Source organism: Aptenodytes patagonicus, chromosome 3, assembly GCF_965638725.1.
Source record: "Aptenodytes patagonicus chromosome 3, bAptPat1.pri.cur, whole genome shotgun sequence".
NCBI lineage: Eukaryota > Metazoa > Chordata > Aves > Sphenisciformes > Spheniscidae > Aptenodytes > Aptenodytes patagonicus.
Window position 1 is genome coordinate 3,341,158 of NC_134951.1, and position 21,197 is coordinate 3,362,354.

The 21,197-nt window shown below is 40.2% G+C and overlaps 1 protein-coding gene across 1 annotated transcript in view; it reads left to right on the plus strand.

The window, feature by feature from the left end:
- The window catches only part of MSRA (methionine sulfoxide reductase A), a 308,215-nt gene that overhangs the window by 178,149 nt on the left and 108,869 nt on the right, over positions 1 to 21,197 (plus strand). The window contains exon 4 of the mRNA XM_076332575.1: positions 12,477 to 12,581. Coding sequence (XP_076188690.1) covers positions 12,477 to 12,581 — 105 coding nt within the window. The remainder of the gene's footprint in view (positions 1 to 12,476; positions 12,582 to 21,197) is intronic.

Consider the following 21,197-nt stretch of genomic DNA (forward strand, 5'->3'; position numbering starts at 1 on the left):
GTATAAATTACTCCTGAATTTTCATCCTAGTACTCTTTTTGCTGGAAGCCCTCTGAATGTCTGTCTGTCGTCATGAAGTTCTCTGCTCCGTTGCTGCCTCTTTTCAGTTCGATGTCTGTGAGAGGTCTCTGGTGAAACCAGGTTGCCTGTACTGCTTTTTGCATATCTGTTTTTGGGAAATCACGAGGGAAGTCATGATCCCAATCATATTTATGTGTATCATACAACTGTCAGGTTAGTTTAATAAAAGTTAGGTATGAAAGGGAAGCTTTCAGAGTACAAATATAGCAATCTGTCCCTTTTTTTACATTCTTACCTACGATTCTCAGGTATTAAGATATGTAGTTTTCTTCCAAGCACTGTGTTGGTGTTCAGATTCACAAAGAGTGAGAACTGGCATATTTCAGAAATCTAACCCTGCATTCAGAGATCTCCTCAGAGCAGTAACCTCTTACTGAAATCACTCTAGAGAGAAAAGGATAAAACTATAATTTTTGTTATTCTAGTGGAAAAGAATAGATATTAGAATATCTTACTCTCATTTCTTCGTTTTTATGTTACAGATTATTTAACATTTTCCAACTCCTTACGTTGAGCTTGCTATAAATAGATGTCCCTAGGTATTATATTTACCTCCATTTATCCCTTTTCGAAGTTGTTCTCAATGCACGGCATATTCTTCACACTTCTGTTGTTCTGTGCCTTCCGTTATGTCCATTTATTCAAGGAAATTGTGTGCTGCATAACTGTAGTACAGAGGCTTTGCAGCTAAAAGCTGTAAACTTTCAAGCAAAAAATCAATCATATTTTCTGCTAAATTGACATTAAAAAAATATTCCCTTTATAGATTGAAGCTGGATTTCAGTACTGAGTCCAGGCATTTTATTTATATATATATTCTTCACTTTTCCATCTGTGCTTTTTCTGTACCAGAGCAGAGCCCCAATACTGCTTTGGTTTGGGTTATTACAGCCATTTTTTGTGAACCAAACTCCCATTAAGACTCTTTTCTGGAGACTTGGGTCTCTATAGCTCCTTACTCCTGAACCTGCTCAGAGTTGTCCTGGAACATCACTCCCTTTCCAACCAAAAGGGAATCCTTGGTTTCCATTTGCCTTCTCAGGAACAAGTCACAGGTGAAGCAAACAAGTAAAGCTTTATATGAGACAGCAATACTCAGGCTGGTGAACACTTTTACTTTTTGACTTTTTTAAACACAAACTTTTTTTTTCCCCCCCTTTAGGAAGCATAAATATTCAGGCAAACTGAAATGCAATCTAGAAACAATGGTCTCAGCTTCCTAACCATTTGTGAACTTGTGATTTAGTGGGTTTTTAGGTTCTTGCACGCACTCAACCGGTCTGTGCTACTGGGACGGGCTCTGGACAATCGCTCTCGAATCATTCTTTGCTCTCCACAATCAGCTTCCTCTATTCCTGGCAGATGCCGCGGTCACAAGGGTCCTGCTCTTCAAAGACTTGTCTTTAGTTTCTCTAGCTCTCAGAGCTTTTTGGGGATCATATTAGCATTTGGTTTATTCACTGCTCTTTAAGGAAAAAGTCAATGTTTCAACCATCTTCCCTCATTTTGCAGTTATCTTCTTGTCCTAGGGTACTTCGCTTCAGAAGCTCTTTGTATTATGACCCTATATTGTCCTTGGCAAGAGAAGGACATGACACAAGTCCTAAAGCCACCCCCTGACCTCACATCCACCAAGGCAGTAACTGGGGTAGCATTTTTATAATTCAGTCAGGATTCAATCACGATGCACAATTCCATTTCTGAAACGATCACAGTCTGCCACCTCACACGTGGCAACGGGTTGTATCTGGAGACAACTTCACGTATCTTACATGCAAAATCCTGAGGGAGACTTTAGGATACTTGCTCAAGATGACATAGCAGATCTGTGTCTGGACTAAAACTGAGCCAGAGGGCTGCAGTTTGTGTCAGTGGATTTTACAATAAAATAAATAGAGATTAAAGGAATGGTTTAGTTGCTTAAAGGGACAGCCGTTTAGATGCTGTATCTGAGACATCCACGCAGGGCTGACAAATTGTCACTGGGCATGTAGGAGACCCACTGCCTTCTGGAGCAGGAGCTAAAGTCCAGACAATTTAGAATCATAGAATTATACAATAGTTTGGGTGGGAAGGGACCTCTAAAGGTCATCTAGTCCAACCCCCCTGCCGTGGGCAGGGACATCTGCAACTCGATCAGGTTGCTCAGAGCCCCGTCCAACCTGACCTGGAATGTTTCCAGGGATGGGGCATCCACCACCTCTCTGGGCAACCTGGGCCAGTGTCTCACCACCCTCAGCGTAAACAATTTCTTCCTTATATCTAGTCTCAATCTCCCCCCCTTTAGTTTAAAGCCATTCCCCCTTGTCCTGTCACAACAGGCCCTGCTAAAAAGTTTGCCGCCATCTTTTTTCTAAGCCCCCTTTAAGTACTGACAGGCTGCAATAAGGTCTCCCCGAAGCCTTCTCTTCTCTAGGCTGAACAACCCCAACTCTCTCAGCCTTTCTTCACAGCAGAGGTGTTCCATCCCCCTGATCATTTTCATGTCCCTCTTCTGGACTCACTCCAACAGGTCCGTGTCTTTCTTGTGCTGGGGACCCCAGAGCTGGAGGCAGTGCTGCAGGGGGGGTCTCACCAGAGCAGAGCAGAGGGGCAGAGTTTGTCCTAAGCCATCTCAAATAAACGACATGCCTTCATGGCACAGCTGAATTAGTGTCTTAATTTCATGCAGCTGAAGATAACATCCTATTTATTGAGCTTGTTAGAAAAGAGGTATTTTTTGGAAGTGGTAGGTAGTATAGCCAAATTATTACCTTTTGAAATTCTTACCTGAAGTCAAAATTGCATCACTGTATATATTCCACACATCATATAATAACTGAATTTTTTATTATCTAAGCATGATAATATTGTTTCCCTTAGCCCCACACTAAATATTTATATTAGGTAAGGTTTTGCATTTCGGTTTTAAAAGAACAGAAATGCTGTCAGCCCAGGGCTTGTAGTATTTAGAGAAATTATGTTGCATATATGGAAAATTAATTACGAAGAACACAATGTAATAGTGGGTTATGCTCTGCAAAATGGGGATAACGGAATCCAAATTTAGAAAGTACTTTGAAGTCTTTAGGACAAAGGCATGGTGCAACTGTGACGTGGTATTAATCTTTTATCCTCAAAGTTTTTCATGCCCATGGATAACAGGATCTCTTTCCTGGGCAGATCCTTATTCACTGTGTTTATCTGTTATGATAAAAAATGTCAACATAATTTCATTAATTTAATTTTTCAAAGGAGCTTTGCAATGAAACAATCTTCTGAGCTTCTAAATTCATAACTGTATGACAGCAGAAATCGATGATACTAGAAGGAGGCTAAAGCTGTGTGGAATGTAATGCAGTGGGATAATGATTCCTGTGCTTTAGTTAGTGGCTGAAGTTTGAGTTGCCACTCAGGTTCTGTGATTCCCATTACTCCTTCCGTATTTAATCCTTCATTTTATTGATTAACTTTGTAATTAGTGTGTCCTAACCTAAAGCTAGCGTTTCTCACTTGCATGACCGCTTGTTTTGTTCTATATTCACCTAATCTAGTGTTCGGATTCACGCAGGCTAGATGTTACAAGCCTGGCAGTGCATCTCCTCGGTGCCAGGTATAACTGGTTTGCCAGTAAACATAATTTATTGACGTGTAAAGGCTCCGTCCACCTGACGTGTAAGTTTAAGATTAAATTTGGGCTTTTAAATGAGAACTTTGTAAATGTGGCAGTATGGTGTCTTTCTGTTCGCAACACTGTAGCTGAAAGATTTTAACTCACCTGTATAAAGATCATATAGAAATTGCATTTAGGTTAGAGTCTACCTCATCAACCATGATGAAAAGAAGATAATACAAAAGTCCCAACTCTTTGTACAGATAACAGTGTTTGGGACAGAAAGGCTTTGTTAAAGCTAAGTGAACAAAGGAAGAAGAGGGGCGATTTACTCATATTCACAGTATTTAAGGCTGGTAGGGGCTCACTGCGTTATTTAATTTGACATATTTTATATCATAGGTCATTACATTTCATTCAGTTACTGTTTTATTAAGCCCTATAACTTTTTCCTTTAAGTTTAACTGGTATTTGTCTGAAGCGTCTCTCCCAGAAGGGAATCCGATTTGATTTGAAAACATCAGGAGACAAAGAATCGACCACTTCCCTCGGTTTATAGAACATAGGTTTATAGGAGCCCCGAATGATCCAATGGTGTAATTGAGCAGCGTAGTGTTTTGTAGCAGAGAATCATCTTCAGTATTTAAAATACGTGCCTACTTTTCCATTTGAATTTCCCTGGTTTCCATTCCTACCACTGGCTCTTGATATGCCTTTGCGCTGCTTGTTCAAAGACCCCTTTTACACTTCGTCATTCTCTTCCTGAGCAGTTGCTTATATCCTTTAATTAAAAACCTCTAGGTTTTCTTTTTGAAAGACTAAACATATCAGGCTCTTTGTGGCTGTCACTGAAACTATTTTTGCGGATCTACTTAATGTCAGGACTGATCTCTCCAGTGCTGTTCCTACCAACCTCTTTTTTACGTAGGCATCCCAATTCAGTCACTCTTCCATTTTATTGAAATATTGCAATGAAATTCTGCATTTACTTGCTTGTCTACTGCCACCCTTGCACTGTCCTCAAAGATTGTTCCCCATTTGCAGGTGTGGTGTGTGTCACTTGTTCCCTTAAGCAGCGATTTTACATATGACTGTTTCTAATACGTTTTTGATTGAATGGGCCCAGCGCAGCAAGTAATTATTTTATAAGACCATCCTATCAGCCTTCTCATCTGAGTTATCCACAGATTCTGTAAGTTGAGACTTTTTGTTTCTTTAAAATTACTGATGAAAGACTTTAACAGCAAGAGACTTTGTACCAATCCCTGCAGAGGACAGATAAAAATGCTGCCATTCCATGCTTGTTCCCTTTAGACAATTTTTTTTAGAACTGTCATTTAGACAATTCTTAATCCATTTAACATGTGCGCTATTGATATTGTATAGTGCTAATTTTTTAATCAGACTGTCATGAAGTAATAAGTCAAATGCATTAATAAAGTCTAAGTCTATTACATCCATGCTATTACATCCTACATTTATTACAACTAGACTTGTAATTTCATGAGAGAATGAAATCGAGTTTGGCTGACAAGACCTATATTCCATACAGCCATGTTGACTGGCATTAATTATATGCTTATCTTCACGTTTTTTCTTCAGCTGAATGCCACTTGAGATATTCTGTTGTATTGTCCAGGAGCAATGTCAGACTAATCCTTAAGATCGTAGAATCATAGAATCACAGAATAGTTTGGGTTGGAAGGGACCTCTAAAGGTCATCTAGTCCAACCCCCCTGCCGTGGGCAGGGACATCTGCAACTAGAGCAGGTTGCTCAGAGCCCCGTCCAGCCTGACCTGGAATGTTCCCAGGGATGGGGCATCCACCACCTCTCTGGGCAACCTGGGCCAGTGTCTCACCACCTTCAGCGTAAAAAATGTCTTCCTTATAGCTAGTCTCAATCTCCCCCCCTTTAGTTTAAAGCCATTCCCCCTTGTCCTGTCGCAACAGGCCCTGCTAAAAAGTTTGCCGCCATCTTTTTTCTAAGCCCCCTTTAAGTACTGACAGGCTGCAATAAGGTCTCCCCGGAGCCTTCTCTTCTCTAGGCTGAACAAACCCAACTCTCTCAGCCTTTTCAAGATGATATACAAGATAGAATCATAGAATCATAGAATCATAGAATCATTAAGGTTGGAAAAGACCTCTAAGGTCATCAAGTCCAACCATCAACCCAACACCCCCATGCCCACTAAACCATGTCCCTAAGTGCCTCATCTACACGTCTTTTAAATACCTCCAGGGATGGGGACTCCACCACTTCCCTGGGCAGCCTGGTCCAATGTTTCACCACTCTTTCAGTAAAGACATTTTTCCTCACATCCAATCTAAACCTCCCCTGGCGCAACTTGAGGCCGTTTCCTCTCATCCTATCACTAGTTACTTGGGAGAAGAGACCGACCCCCACCTCGCTACAACCTCCTTTCAGGTGGTTGTAGAGAGCGATGAGGTCTCCCCTCAGCCTCCTTTTCTCCAGGCTAAACAACCCCAGTTCCCTCATCTGCTCCTCAGAAGACTTGTTCTCCAGACCCTTCACCAGCCTCGTTGCCCTTCTCTGGACACGCTCCAGCACCTCGACGTCCTTCTTGTAGTGAGGGGCCCAAAACTGAACACAGTATTCGAGGTGCGGCCTCACCAGGGCCGAGTACAGGGGCACGATCACTTCCCTCCTCCTGCTGGCCACACTATTTCTGATACAGGCCAGGATGCCATTGGCCTTCTTGGCCGCCTGGGCACACTGCCGGCTCATGTTCAGCCGGCTGTCGACCAGCACCCCCAGGTCCTTTTCCGCCAGGCAGCTTTCCAGCCACTCTTCCCCAAGCCTGTAGCGCTGCATGGGGTTGTTGTGGCCGAAGTGCAGGACCCGGCACTTGGCCTTGTTGAACCTCATACAGTTGGCCTGGGCCCATCGATCCAGCCTGTCCAGGTCCCTCTGCAGAGCCTTCCTACCCTCGAGCAGATCAACACTCCCGCCCAACTTGGTGTCATCTGCAAACTGACTGAGGGTGCACTCGATCCCCTCGTCTAGACCATTGATAAAGATCTTGAACAAGACCGGCCCCAGTACTGAGCCCTGGGGAACACCGCTCGTGACCGGCCGCCAACTGGATGTAACTCCATTCACCACAACTCTCTGGGCCCGGCCGTCCAGATGTGGTTCATCCAGTTCTGTGATGGCTGCCCTACCTTGGCTAGCAAAGCACCACAACTCGAAACAGAGATATCCCACATCATGTATTGCAACCAAAGCGATTTCCCTAGGATGCAGACATTTCTCCCAATACAAATGGTGAAGAAGCTTTCCACCGACATCTGCAAGAAATCACTGGAATTGTTTTTGAATCTGAGATTCCTTTTGAATGAAATTAAATCAGAATATACTCTCTAGGAGCACACTTAATGCTCTCCAACCGTGAAATGCACTCAGTCCAGAGTGAGTCTAAAGTAATCCCTCCTGAAGTGCTTGCAGTGTGGACATTCAGCCTGTAGAAGACACAACCTATAAGGACGAAATTTTTTTCAAAAAATTGAAAAGGAGCGCTGAGGTGTCACTCAGATGTCTTTCTCTATTGCTCTTTACAGGAACATTTTTGCCAGAGTTTACAAGACAGTAAAGTTTTGCTGTCGTGTGTTGTCCTATAGGCTATATAATTGTTTTTTTTTTTTCCTTTTATGGATTCTTCAATGTACAGCTATTTTAGAATAAGAATAGAAAAAGTGTCAGTAGTAGTGGTCTTGCTTTCAGATACTCTGTTCAGTGTCTTATTATCAGAAAAAAATTGCTGCTAAAGAATACATAGAATTTTAGCAAACAAAAGCAAGAACTTTTTATAGCTATACCATGCAAATTTTAAATACTTGCAAATAAGAAACAAGTTTGTTTAGTAGTTTTGTTTTGCAGATTTTTAGAAAAAAGCAATATTCTTTGTTCAAACTGACAATCTCCTTCATTTTAAATTCATTCAACTAGTTTTACTGAAAAATACGACTGAATTTCTGTGGAAAAAAATTATCAGTAACAGCATTTTGTACCCCACTTTTCACTGTGACCTTTATTCTCTTAATTTTCATTTGACGGGGTAAAAACGTAAGTGATTGTAACAGTCACCAAAACTGCATTTTATAGCAGTTCATTTTTCTATTAGCAAATTTTCTTAGCTTTTAAAATTTTCCTTTACTGTGTAATTAATCTGTCCTCTACTAAAACAAATGAATAAAATTTAAGAAAATTCTCTCTTTAGATGTATGCACTACATGGTAGCTGCTGTATGTGCTACTTTCTGCGGGCACTGGAAGAGGCATGGTTTCCTTTGGTCCAGGCAGAAGTTTTTGCCTTCCAGGCAGAAGTTTCTAGAATTCATGGAAAGTTTTATTTTGATTAACAGCTGCGGGGTTGGCTGGCCCATAGTGATAAATTGGCTTCTTGCTGTGTAAGATTGACATGTTTTAGTACAACTGCATAAAAGAGCGTGGATCACACTGAGAAGGTAAAGCATTCTATTTTGTAAGGCAGAAATTCACGGTGGATAATAAACCAAACATTATCTCCTAGTTCAATGCTAACAAAGTCATTAAAGTTATTGGAAATATAAAGAAGAAGGTAAAAAAATAGTAGCCACATGTTAGTGCCATTGTATACCTGACACGCTCTACAGTCTCTTCCAAACAGTGGGAACATTTAATTAAATTTAGCCTAGAATGCAGAGGAGTAAAAATTTTATCACTTAATTCATCCAGGGCTGGACTAGCTAGAGATGAAGCCCACATGTCAGGTAGCGGCGCGGTAGCTGGCGGGTGGCTGGGTACTCACAGGTGAGGTGCTCTCAAGCCAGCCCTTTGAAGTTGTTCCGCTTTGCCGGGAATAATTAAATGCTTACTGGATACAGCAAGTTGAAAAGAGCGAGTTCGCTTCTGTAATCCGTCGGCTTGGGCACTCACCTGGGAGATGATTAAGAAGGTGAAAATCTAAACACTATTAGGAAGAAAAAAATTGAAAAGGAGCGCTGAGGTGTCACTCAGATGTCTTTCTCTATTGCTCTTTACAGGAACATTTTTGCCAGAGTTTGAATCCCCCGTGAAAGAGCTCACTGTAGCTAATCCTCTGAGAGCGGCTGTGCTTTCTAAGTGGGAAATGGATACAGGATAAACAGACAATCTGCTGTTGGCACACAGCCCCCTCTGCCACGGTGTAATAAAGTCTTATCATCCGCAGCGAGGTTCTTCAATGGCTAAGCTCCTTCTAAAGCTGAAGGAGAACTGAGCACCATAACTGGAAATCCGATAATGGCACCTATAAATAAAGGATTTCTATTTGCACAGTTAACAGCAAATGAAATTATATTTAGTGATTCAATAAATTATTTAAAAAACACGGTTCAAACTTTGAGCTTTTTTGGGGAGAAGGCTTCTAGAAATGTTCGTACTTGTTAAAACTTTTGGAACTTAAAGCGAAGCATGCTTTTACAGTGGAATGTTAAAGATCAGCTAACTAAAAGCAACAGGTGAACCGAGGACACCATGACTCTCCGACTTAATATAAATGGACCTTTCATGAGAAATTCTGAAAGAGGCACTAAGGTGAAGGGCTGAATATCACTGAAAGAATAGCATCTATCACTGATCATTTTAAATAGTTTCAGCTGTTCAGTGTTAGCCTGTTAAATTTCTTGTTAAAAGACATGCAGCTTTTTTGAGAACAAGTGGGTTTATTGTTTCTCTTTGATTACTGCCTCTCCATTTTAAGAAAGCTTACGAAAAAGATTTGATTAGAAATATTTCAATGATTTTTTTTTTACAATACAGAAGGGTGGTTAGCTGGTTTGATGCTTGCTCTGTTCTTTTGGCGTATGAATGTACGAAACCCAAACTGAAACGTGATTATTCTGTTTCCATAGTCGAACTTAAGCCTAAGGCAAAAAGTGAAATAAAAAGATCAACAGGGATAACCCAATTTAAGTTTCCTTTTGCCACTTTGGCTGCAGCTCAGTCACGTTCGGCACCGATGAGCTTGTAGTTTCTACATGCTACTTAGGGTAACCTCGTGGTATCTTTTGATTCCTTGTTGTGAGGCATGTTGCGCTTGTGGAGAGATTGTTCTTCTTCTTCTCCTGTCCCCTGATACCATTTTCTCTCTGTGCTTCTTCTAGGAAATCTTGTGGTTAATCTGTCCCACATGGAGCCTTTTGCCTGTCTCTTTGCTCATGTCTACCCAGTTGATTGGTGTAGATTCCACTAAAATTGTTGGGAAGTAGGATTGCTCACCACAAATGACTAAGATTGTTCTAAGTAGAAATAGCCACACCGTATTTTGAAAGAAAATCCACTAGATTAGATTGTAGAAAGGCTTTGAGGAAAATTAGACGTGAATCTTATAGGACCAGCAGCATTACCTCCTTGCTTTTCCTCTGAGGATGAATATTGATTTTAAATATGCTCTAGGTTCTAACAGTTTGCTAGCCACACATCTGAGGATTTTTTCCTCGAGGTCAGGCTATAGTTCTCAGAGTAGCACCATTATTTCCTTATGCAGAGGGAAAGAAGAAAGCTGATTCTTTGAACTTCTGGATTAGAGCAGACAGTGTTGACAAGATGTAATTGCTGCTTCAACTGAGAGGAAAGGTAATGCCTCTGTTGTTTCTTTAAGAAACTCTCTTGTGATCTAAAGCTAGTCATCTTAGACAAGCAATTTGCTCCTGAGTGATAAGAACCTTTCATAAGGTTCACATTGGCTTAAAAAAAAAAGAATTAAAGTCAGAAGCCACTCCTGAATCTCTTTTTATTTATACGATGCAGGCTTGCGAGAGCTGGACAAACCACTGTCCGTTTGTTCTCCTTCTTTATCTCAAGCAACGACAAAACTCCCGACCTGGGCTTCAGCTAAGGCAAACCCCATTATTTTCACTGATAGTCCATATTAAACCGTGAAATCTGGAATAAATTCCATCCCTGACCTCAGATGGCCATCAGTTCCTGCCATAATATAGAAAGACCTTTTCACTTTATTATTAAGCCAATTATCTGTGACCTGTATTTTTATTCTACTAAATGTGTGATCCCTTTCTGTTAACCTACCATCAGAATTTGCCTTCAGCTAATGAGTTGCTTCCATGGACTTCAATATACCACGACAGTAGCGCATGTGATAGAGGAATTGGGCCATCATTTGCCTGGACAGTATCCTGGTGGACAGGATGACATGGCTTTAGCTACACGTTACGTGAACCTTGTACATTTTTTGTCTTTTAATCTCTCTTTGTTGTATTGTGAAGCACGCTAGATAGGAACCAATTTGATTTTATCAAAATTTTCATTACAGATATCCCAGATGTGTCCCCTTTTACTCCTCTGCATTCTAGGCTAAATTTAATCCCAGTCTTTTAAATCCCTTTTAATAGCTAGCCCACCCCTCTGTGCCTCATTTAGGTTTTCTTCATTTCTGGTGCCCCATTAACTGATATAATGCTGCCACACTTTTCCCTGTTATGTCTCTCTAATATATCCTAGCATCCTTTTTATTTCTTTCTACTTTTTTTTTTTTTTAATTAAGATTTCTCTTGGTACTGAATTGGTGTTTCTACTGAACACTCCTCAGTTACTCATAGACTGATTTTTCTTGTTTGGTGACAGCGAATTCAGAACCCATCGCTGGGCCGGATTCAGCTGGTTGTTGCACTGCATGAAATTCAACTATTCTATTGAAGTCAGTTGAGTAAATCTGAAGTTTATGCTGGTATCAATGAAATAAAAACCTGGCCTAGTGTGATCAAGGAGCTTATTACGTCCTCACCAAAAGGCAGATCTGGCTGTCCAGTTTACTTTTGTTTAGTATTTACTTATTATGATTTAACTGAAGAATAAGATAAGTTTTTTTCCACATTCATGCGTATATTATGAGAACAAATATGCCTACATTTATAAATAGTAAGATATATACTATATAATATTTATAAAATATAAAAGATAAAATGCTTGTGTAGCACTCAGTGCAATGGACTTTCACCCTGAGATGTCTGAGCACTCATCAGTCTAACTATTAGTTACAACTGAAGTGAATTATGTGGCCAGATCCTTCACATTTTGTGAAGCTGGGTCTTTCAATAATATTGTGAGTGATGAGACCATAAGGAACGAAAAAATCGTGCCCATAATGTAACTGAAAAATAGGAATAATATGTTTTAACCTGTAACACCTGCTAATCTTCCTTGAACTTCACCTGCTGTCATAAAGTTCAGTCAGGCTCTCTTTGACTCCTTTTGAAGCCTGTTGGCATCAGTGGCTTGGATGATGTGAAATAGTTTGAAATTATTTGTGTGATCTTGTGTAAACACACTCTCAAAATTTGTTTTTACAATCAATTCTTTCATCCATATCTTACCTCATGGAAATAAAGCCCAGTTTTATATTGTCAAGACAACTTAGAAATACAAGTTTTCATATTTTAATGTTGTATTTAGAGTATTTTAAAATATTTTACTAGTGGTCAGTTACAAATATTTAAGAACTATTCTTTTTTTTTTTCCTGTAAGCTGACAAACTACTGTCGTAACATCACTGTCTTACCTTATTCCCTCTCTGGATATTTTATTTCATGATGGTCTTGTCCAAACTAGCAGACATCTTAGAGTTGGCATGTATATAAAATATTGTATAAAAAGGCTTAAGTATAAATGATGGTAAATCAAAACACCTTTAGGAAAAAAAAGAAAGGAATACAAAGGATTGTGCTTTGAATCTCAGATATAAAAAACTAGATACGCACTAGCTAATTCTCATTAATAACATCTGATTTTATTTTGTCTTTTAAGGTAAAACTGGCCACACAGAGACTGTACGAGTAGTATATCAGCCAGAAAACATCAGCTTTGAGAAACTGCTCAAGGTCTTCTGGGAGAATCATGACCCGACACAAGGTAGAGTGATGAGTGAGCCAGTATTTAATTATCTTACTAATTACAGCTGGGATAATTAGTGTTTGAGCTGCATGGAAGAGATGAACCTTGAAATCACACTGGAGCTCAAGAATATGATTGCAGACGTTTATTGACAGAGAAAGAGAGGGAGAGAGAGAATGAGAGTACAGAAATTCACAATACCGCCCCTCCTTTACAGCTGTCTGTGCTGGGAAAATTCCCACAGAGAGGCACAGTAGACAATAGAAATTTTTTTTCCAACTTTGATTATGACAATTTCTTCTGTAATGCTATCTTTTGTCTCTTAAATTAAAGCATATTTCTTCGCAGCTTCAGAGCTGGTCATTTTATTTGTGCCAAGGACTTTTGTCCTTCGTAAAAAAATTTGTTTGTTTTTTATATTTTTCAATGGCAGTGACTATCTTTTCTGATTAGAAAAAGGGAACAAAAAGAGGTAAGAGATGGTGTGTAGAGACACCAGCAGAGCATTCTAGCTATTTGCCTTCTTCGAACCTTTTGATTTAATTTATCTTTCTTGGAAGAGGCTTCGTGACGACATTACACACATCTGTGCAAACATAAATGGGAAACTGTGTTGAGAAAACATTTTACATGTTTATATAGTTTCAATAAACGTCATCCTTCCTACCATTTCCCAGAAATATTACACACAGTAACTCATTTCAATATTTTAACAGCTATCATAATTATGGCACTTGTTACTACATCTGGGAACAAAAAGTGCAGATGATACCTTCAAAATGTGATACCATCCTGGGAAAACAGTAACTCTGAGAGGGATCCAGGGGCTGTCGCGGATAAGGGTCTTCCAGTGAGCCCAGGGCACAGTGCACAGACAAAAATGGCTGTTGCAACTCCTGCCTATATGAAAAGGGAAGCCTTAATCAGGAGTATGAAAGCTATTTTCTGCATGCAGAGTCAGCAAAATCTCAGAACATCTAGTGCAATTTCTGTGTTGACGTACCAGGAATTATACGGAGATATTGCTGGGGATTCAAAGGAGGGGCAGAAAAAGGATATAGAGCCTAGAAAACTGGCCTGGTGCTGTGAATAAACACATTCAACCAGTTGCAGAGACATAAAACTATGATGGAGTCATCTTTACAGGTACTTATGTGAGGAGCAGATATCTCACAGTGAGGTTGACAACCCAGCCACTGGTAAGCCACAAGTTCCAGTAGCTGGAAGCTGAAGTTTGAAAAGTTCCACCATGAAATAAAATAGTTTCACAGCTCGCAGTGTAATTAAATTTTGGAGTCTTTTTCCATCACCATCCTTTCGAGTCTTTAAGATGAGATCATTTATCATTTTATGAGGCGCTTGATTTAAGCCCTGAGAAGAAATTCTATGTCTGTGCGTCAAGTGTGGTGGCCTATACTGGGATTTGTTGATTTATGAGCCTCCCTTTTCAACTCCTTCCTTTACAGTTGTGTTCAGAGCAATTTGTCTGCACCATCCTTGAAATACTCGCAGCTCTGCATTAAGACAATTGCCATCTTCAAACCACGTTCAGGGCCTTTGTGGTTTGCTCGTAGGGGTCGGGAATGAGGTTTTCTCCCTATCCTCCCAGTGGTTGTTTTTAGGTCTTTTTTTGTTCTTTTTTTCTTTGGATTGTCAGAGATTGGCCATCACCAGAGGCTGGCTTCTTTGTAATGGGCTGGTTGTTTTGATATAGCAGAGAATCCTATTTCTAGATAATTGGTTCATGTGTCTTGCTCACATGTTGGGATTCATCCTGGTTGCCAGAGCTGGGAACCAATGGCCAGGACTATAAGATTCTTCACCTTCCAGAGAAGCGTGAGGAATGGATTTCTGCTGAAATAATCCGGGCAACTACCACCTAATCAGTCGTCTGCCATGTCGGTAGTCTTGGCTTTGACAGCGTATGGTTGGGCTCTGCCTGTGGCACGCATACAATAGATCAATCTCTGAAGGACTTCAGTGCTTTAGGCTGACTGAAGTTCATGTACTGGACAGAATGGTTACGTGGATGAAGTGTAGTAGTTGTGATAAACAGGTCAGATCAGATGAATTTATGATTCCTTCTGGCTTTAAAACAAAGTAAAATGATGGCATTATGTCTGTCGTGGTTTGACCTGGCAGGCAGCTAAGCACCACACAGCCGTTTGCTCACTCCCCCCCGCCCCAGCCAGTGGGATGGGGGAGAGAATCGGGGAAAAAAAAAAGTAAGATTCATGGGTTGAGATAAAGACAGTTTAATAGGACAGAAAAGGAAGGGAAAATAATAATAATAATAATAATAATAATAATAATAATAATAATAATAATAATAATAATAATAATAATAATAATATAACAACCACAACAACGATGACAATAAAAGAATATACAAAACAAGTGATGCGCAGTGCAATTGCTCACCACCCACCGACCGATGCCCAGCCAGTCCCCGAGCAGCGGTCACCGCCCCCCAGCCAACTCCCCCCCAGTTTCTGTACTGAGCATGACGTCCCATGGTATGGAATGTCCCTCTGGCCAGTTGGGGTCAGCTGTCCTGGCTGTGCCCCCTCCCAGCTTCTCGCTGGCAGGGCATGAGAAGCTGAAAAGTCCTTGACTAGTGTAAGCACTGCTCAGCAACAACTAAACCATCGGTGTGTTATCAACATTACTCTCGTCCTAAATCCAAAGCACAGCACTGTACCAGCCACTAGGAAGAAAATAACTCTATCCCAGCCGAAACCAGGACAATGTCTTTATATTCACCTTGCATTCTCACATAACAGAGGTTCAAAATAGTTCCAGTCTGTGCTTTCAGGAGAAGGTTGGATGCTGGCAGATGTATGATTCACTCTTTGCTTTCTGGCAACTGGGGAAACATCACCTAATTAGCCCGGGCACAGAGCCACGCTAATGTGGCTGTATTCCTTCTGGGATGTGAGCTAATATCGCTGCATGACACTGTGCTGTGTAGATACCCAAGTCATCCACAACTACTTCAGGCATCTATGTGGCACTGCAGTGCTTGGTGTAAACATACCTAAGCCTTTATCTAAGCTTGGCTCAGTAGAATTTCCAAATGGTTCTTCTGTAATAATTTGCCAAAAGTGAGAGCATCACTTTATCCACAGAGAAGATGGCAGTCTTCTCTGAAGACTTTGCATACCCCAGACTTGGACAGCTTGCTTTATCTATGTATTTTTATGGTTGCTTAATGCTAATGTCTGTTCAAGAACTTTGCAAAGGTCATCACGTCTCTACCACCTTTCTTCATTTGAGGAAAACAAGGAAACCACAGGGTCCCAGTTTCACATTTCTTTGTTTTGTAGGATAGGGATGGTATGCTTATATAGCCTTTCAAGTTTGGGCTGTTAGCAGTAGAAGATCTTTAAGGTGTAATTGTTTCTTTGCCTTGATTTGTATCTACTCCTTGCTTTTAGCTTGCTATGGGAAATGTGGTTTTATGTAAAGATACTGAAAGTGAGAGTTATTTCTCTGACCTATGATGTTTTTCTCCTTTCCTGAGGTTCAGCTGTGTGCACACAGTAAGTCTTACTTAGCCAGCCTTACGGGAATGCAGTACTTGGTCTGTCAAAGAGAGTTTTTTTACTATGTGGATGAATTAGGAAGATTTCTTATTCATGAAATTCAGGACACTCTTTGGATGAATCCAGTGTCTCATATAGCCAGCGAATGCTGGACTTCTTGAGAATAGCGCTTACTCAAAAGTAGAAAAGCTTTGTCTGTGGCACTGTCTTATCTTTTTTCCAGAAGTTGGGTTAATGCCATTTAAGCCCTCCTACCCCCAGCGTAGACAATGGACTTGTCTAATTGTTCTAATGTCATTAAACCTCAAATATGTACATTCTGTTGCAGTTAAAGACCTTTCAAATATCAATCTAGATGGTACCAAGTTGCTAAAGAGTACAGACTGGCAGTCCTATCATTCATTATTATCTGAACATATTAATATTCAAAAGTTCCTGCTTTCCAAACAGTTGGACCTCCTGCCTTCAAGATGAGACCGACATCTCACTGGGATTTGAATTTTCTCTGGGAGGCAGCCTGGCTCTTGTTCCGTGAAGCTCTTGAGTCTGAGTATTATACAGAAATCTATTGAAAAGCAAGAACCTTTGATCAAGTCAAACAGTCTATGAGTTGAAAGAGATTCTCCCAGATGAGCATCTCCTAAGTGTGGGGCCCTGATAAAGTCCTCCTTGACTATTAATTTAGGCTCTATTTTATAATTCATTACATTTGGGATACCGAAAAAGCAACAAACAAACCCCCAACTTCTGCCAAGTGACATATGGTTGTCATCTCCGTTCAGCTTCTAATGCACGGATCAGCATTCCTTCTCTCCTAGGAATGATCTTATCTATAAGAGGATTGCTGCGTACAGCTCTATAAGTGCTTGAGGTGGTTGCTTCTTTGTCACTGATACAGAAAAAGAGAATGAAAGTGATATGCTGAAAATATGGCAAACGAATCTTATGGCTATTCACTTTGTACATAATTCTATTTTTCCGAAGTTTATAGAGGTGTAGGGCAGATTCTGTATTGCCCTGTTTTTGCGTTATGAGGCCATCCTCAGAGCCTTCCAGATTTTTAAGATATAAGCCTGACCGTCTCCTCAAAATTCCACCCTGACGATGGTTCTGCTGGCACCTCCGTGCTGAGTGTCTGGAGGGATGTGGACTTTCAGACCATCAGTTTGTCTGTGTTGTGCCTCAGCCTGTAGTTTCACGATTGCTGTAAGCTAATCTTTGACTTAACTGTTAGGGAAAAGGGCAATTTTCTTCTCTCTCCCTGGCCTGTCTGCAGGATATAACCTCTTTCTTTGTGTTGACACTGGCAATCACAAAGTTCTCTGATCAAGCTGAAAATTAACCCTGCGTGAATTGAAGTGAGATGTAATTTGCAGCCAGGATTTAAATTGCCAGGAGCATGGCTGCTAGTGGGACCACCCTTCTGGCGTTAGCACTGACCTACAGTTTGTGAGCCAATTGCAAAACCCAGCTGGCCTTATGTTCAGGGAGGCAGATGTCATATTTTATCTGATCAGAAAGTTTGGCCACTCTTTGTGGGGTGTCAGAAACTATTTCTGCAAACCTTTGGAAAAATCTGATACAGAAGAATCTGTTTGTCATGGTGCAAATGTGATTCCTGTAAAGCACATTACTGTTCATAATTCTCCTGACCCTGTCTGTGGCTGAAGTCCTACACGTGTCAGAGATTTCAGCCCAGTCCGGGGCAACTTTAAAGAAAGGCTCCTTGTTGCTTTCAATGGCTGTACAGAAGACAAGCAGAAGAGAAAACAAATACTATTTATTTCTCTTGAAAACCTGTTAGGGGCAAATGAAAAATCCACTCGCCTCCTTTAGCTCTTTTCTCTCTTGAATACGCTCCAAAACGGATGCTTGTTTTGGTAGTTCTGCTCCCCATGTTTGTCAAGAGTACCTAATCCTTCCCAGCCCACAAGAAATAACTTAGGTACACCTACAGTTCTCTGGGGTGAGCCCCTGTTGTACACAAATCCCATCCTTTTTCATTGCTTCTTCTGGCTCTCTGTTGGGATGTTTGAATTAGTGGAAGGAGCTGAGAGGAAGCCAGGACTCCATCGTTTTGGCCGCCCTCTGACCGTGGGGTGAAGGGTCAAGGCACCCACCGCTGTCCAGGACCTTCTGGAAATTTTCTTCTAGCCTTATTGATTCTTTGAGCGTGAATAGACAAAGGACCAAAGTTACTGGTAAGTAATCTCATTCCTCCTTTCTGTCATGAAGAAGTCCTTATCTTGCCTGTGTTTGTACAGGAAATGAAAGCAGAACTGATATTTTTCCAGCAGTTGAGGACCATCTGTACTACAACGAACTCATCACCTGCCAGATTCATTCAGAACATCTCTTAGTCCATATGTCTTGTGTATCCACGATAAAGAAGAGATGTATGAGCCCTTTCTTCTCCCTGTGACCTTCCAAACAGTTTGGCATTTAGCCTTAGTGCTGATACATGAATTCTCCAGATTAATATCTGGTTTTGATTGTGCTGACCCATTTTAGTTGCAGAGGGTATATTTATTTCTCACCAGTTTTGAAGGACTGTACTTTTTTTAGACGTTGCATAAGGAATCTATCATCTGCAAATAATTAAAATTAGACACTAGAAATGACATTGTATTGCTAATGAGCAGATGTGTCTACTTATACCAGTGGAAGAACAGCTGTACACATAAAAAACGCTACAGCGACCCTAAACCAGCATTATGTATTCTGCTACAGGCCTGTAACTTCATTTAGAGATTAAAGGGAAAAAAGTAATCTCTCCATGTAAAATATACCCATTTTTGATTTTCTTTTTTTACATTTCTCTAACTCTCTTCCCTTTATAATTTGAATGAAATTTGCAAGTCTCAGATTAAAGCACAAAGCACCTTTGTCCTGTATTTCAAATGTTATTAAGAGTCCTGATGGTTTCAGTATTATTACAAGGTGTAACAAAAAACAGTAGAAATACAAAATCTATTGTCACCAGACATATTAAATACATTCAAAATAGAATTACCAACCCCTCAGGGAGCCATTCTTGGTCCAATACTCTTCAATATTTTCATTAATGACTTGGAGGATATAGTGGAGAGGATGCTCATTAAATCCGTGGTAAAGACATTGCTAGGAGGCTCTTGGAGGAAACAAATAAAACATAGCTCTGTGTTGATAAATTAAAAAAAGCCGTGGAAATCGATATGCTGAGACTCCATAAAGATAAATGTATATTGGTTCATGCAGGACTGAAGACTCGACGACAGACATATGCACTATATGTGAGTTGTTTGATAGGAGACAGTGTCTTCCATTGCCTTCAGGTTCTTCCAATTCCTGCTCTCGCCAATGAAATCTCAATGATGGGACTTAGTTGGCTGATGTCCAGCCATCCCACCAGCAACCAATTTAGTGGTCCCTTGCCCATAATCACCTCATAAATACCTGCGGTCTATACTTTTTGCAAAGTAGCAAAGAGAGTCTTTGCCGGTGGTGCTAACCAATATTGCCTTTTGAGAATACAACTTCATTTCTTTCATGAACTGAAATGCCTAATGTTATGTTGTTCCCGTTCTTTGTCCTTTCTCTAGAACTAAATATGCATTAAAAATAAATACATGTTATTAGGCTGTTTTGCATCCCCAGGAATTTTAGCTGTCATGACCTAATTTGCATATTGGGCTCTTTTTATCCATATAAATTAGAATAGACTTTTTCTGACCTATATTTCCAGTTTAGGAGATGTTGTTTTTCCATATCACAGTGAGAAGCTGAGATTTGACTCTGCATCTTTTTTAATGAAGGGGATTATTCGCCAGTGCAGTGGTTGCTGAGATGGCTGAATAATTTGCATTATGAAGTGAGTGGTGCTGAATCAATTCTGGCTCAAGGGCAAAAGTCCTTCTGGGCTCTGATTTCTTCTTACCTTTAAACTACTTTTGGCTTATTTATTTTATGGGTGACAATGATGTGTTAAGCAGTTTTCCAGAACTACTAAAAATTAACTTCATCTTTCAGTACTGCTACAGTCCGTAATAAAATGGTTCCCTGAAGATGAGAAAAGCCATGGCATCAGTCTTTTCTGCCATTGAAGATGACACTGTGACTCTTACGCTGTGGGAAACATGAACCCAGCGCTAACCTGAAGGGATTCCTTTTGTTCATAATGCCTGTATCTGCTAAGAACAACTTTGGAAAATGCTTTTATTGTCTTACGGTCATCCTTGGGATCACTTCTGGGTTATTTTGTGATTAGAGCATAGCTGTGTTTGTAATTGAGGAGAGGAAGAGGAAGGGGTAAGGAAGCGAATCTTCATTTTAATTCAGGCTTGTTGATTTTTAACTTTTGAAGGAAAATCTGGACTTCTCAATGCTTGGGACTGTCTTCGGTAGCTTTCAAATATCCATGAAGTCCAAATATCCATGGGTATGCGGTGTGAATAACAGCAGCTGGATTTGCATGTGTATTTATAGCATTAGAAAAGAGCAACCTCAGAAGGTCTTTTTCTGCAGACTTTTTTGATGGACTGTTCCTAATCTTTATACAAGGAAAGCAATAGACAAAGTCAGACCAAAGTAATACCAAATATTCTTTTCTTTTTCAAATAACCCACTAGTGAATCTACTGTACTTGGGTCTAGAAATCTGAGGCACTGAAGCATGGCATCATTAATCATAGTTTATGGTGATTATTACCAGGCTTTTAATCTTTGTTTTCATGTATAATTAGGTACAAGAGGTCAACGCCGACTCTATTCTAAACAACAATATTTTCAGTGAATGACTGTTTTTCTCTGCCTGCAATTTTCTCTTGCATATTTATAAGAGCATACTTGTCTGTGTTTTGAGAGCAGTGTCCCATGAGTTTATCTGCTGATAAAAGCAAATGACAACATTGTTATTTTTATTATCGCTAATTATTTTTACTACTATTGCAATAACACCTGGTGGATCATAGCAGGTTTAGATTCATAGTGTTAACACATGCCTAAATTTAGGCAAGACATTAGTGAGCAACAGATAAATGAAGAGAAAGGAGAAGGCACATGATGAAAACAATAGCAAATTTGTGTGATTCCGTAGCTGAGCTCTGTGTAGT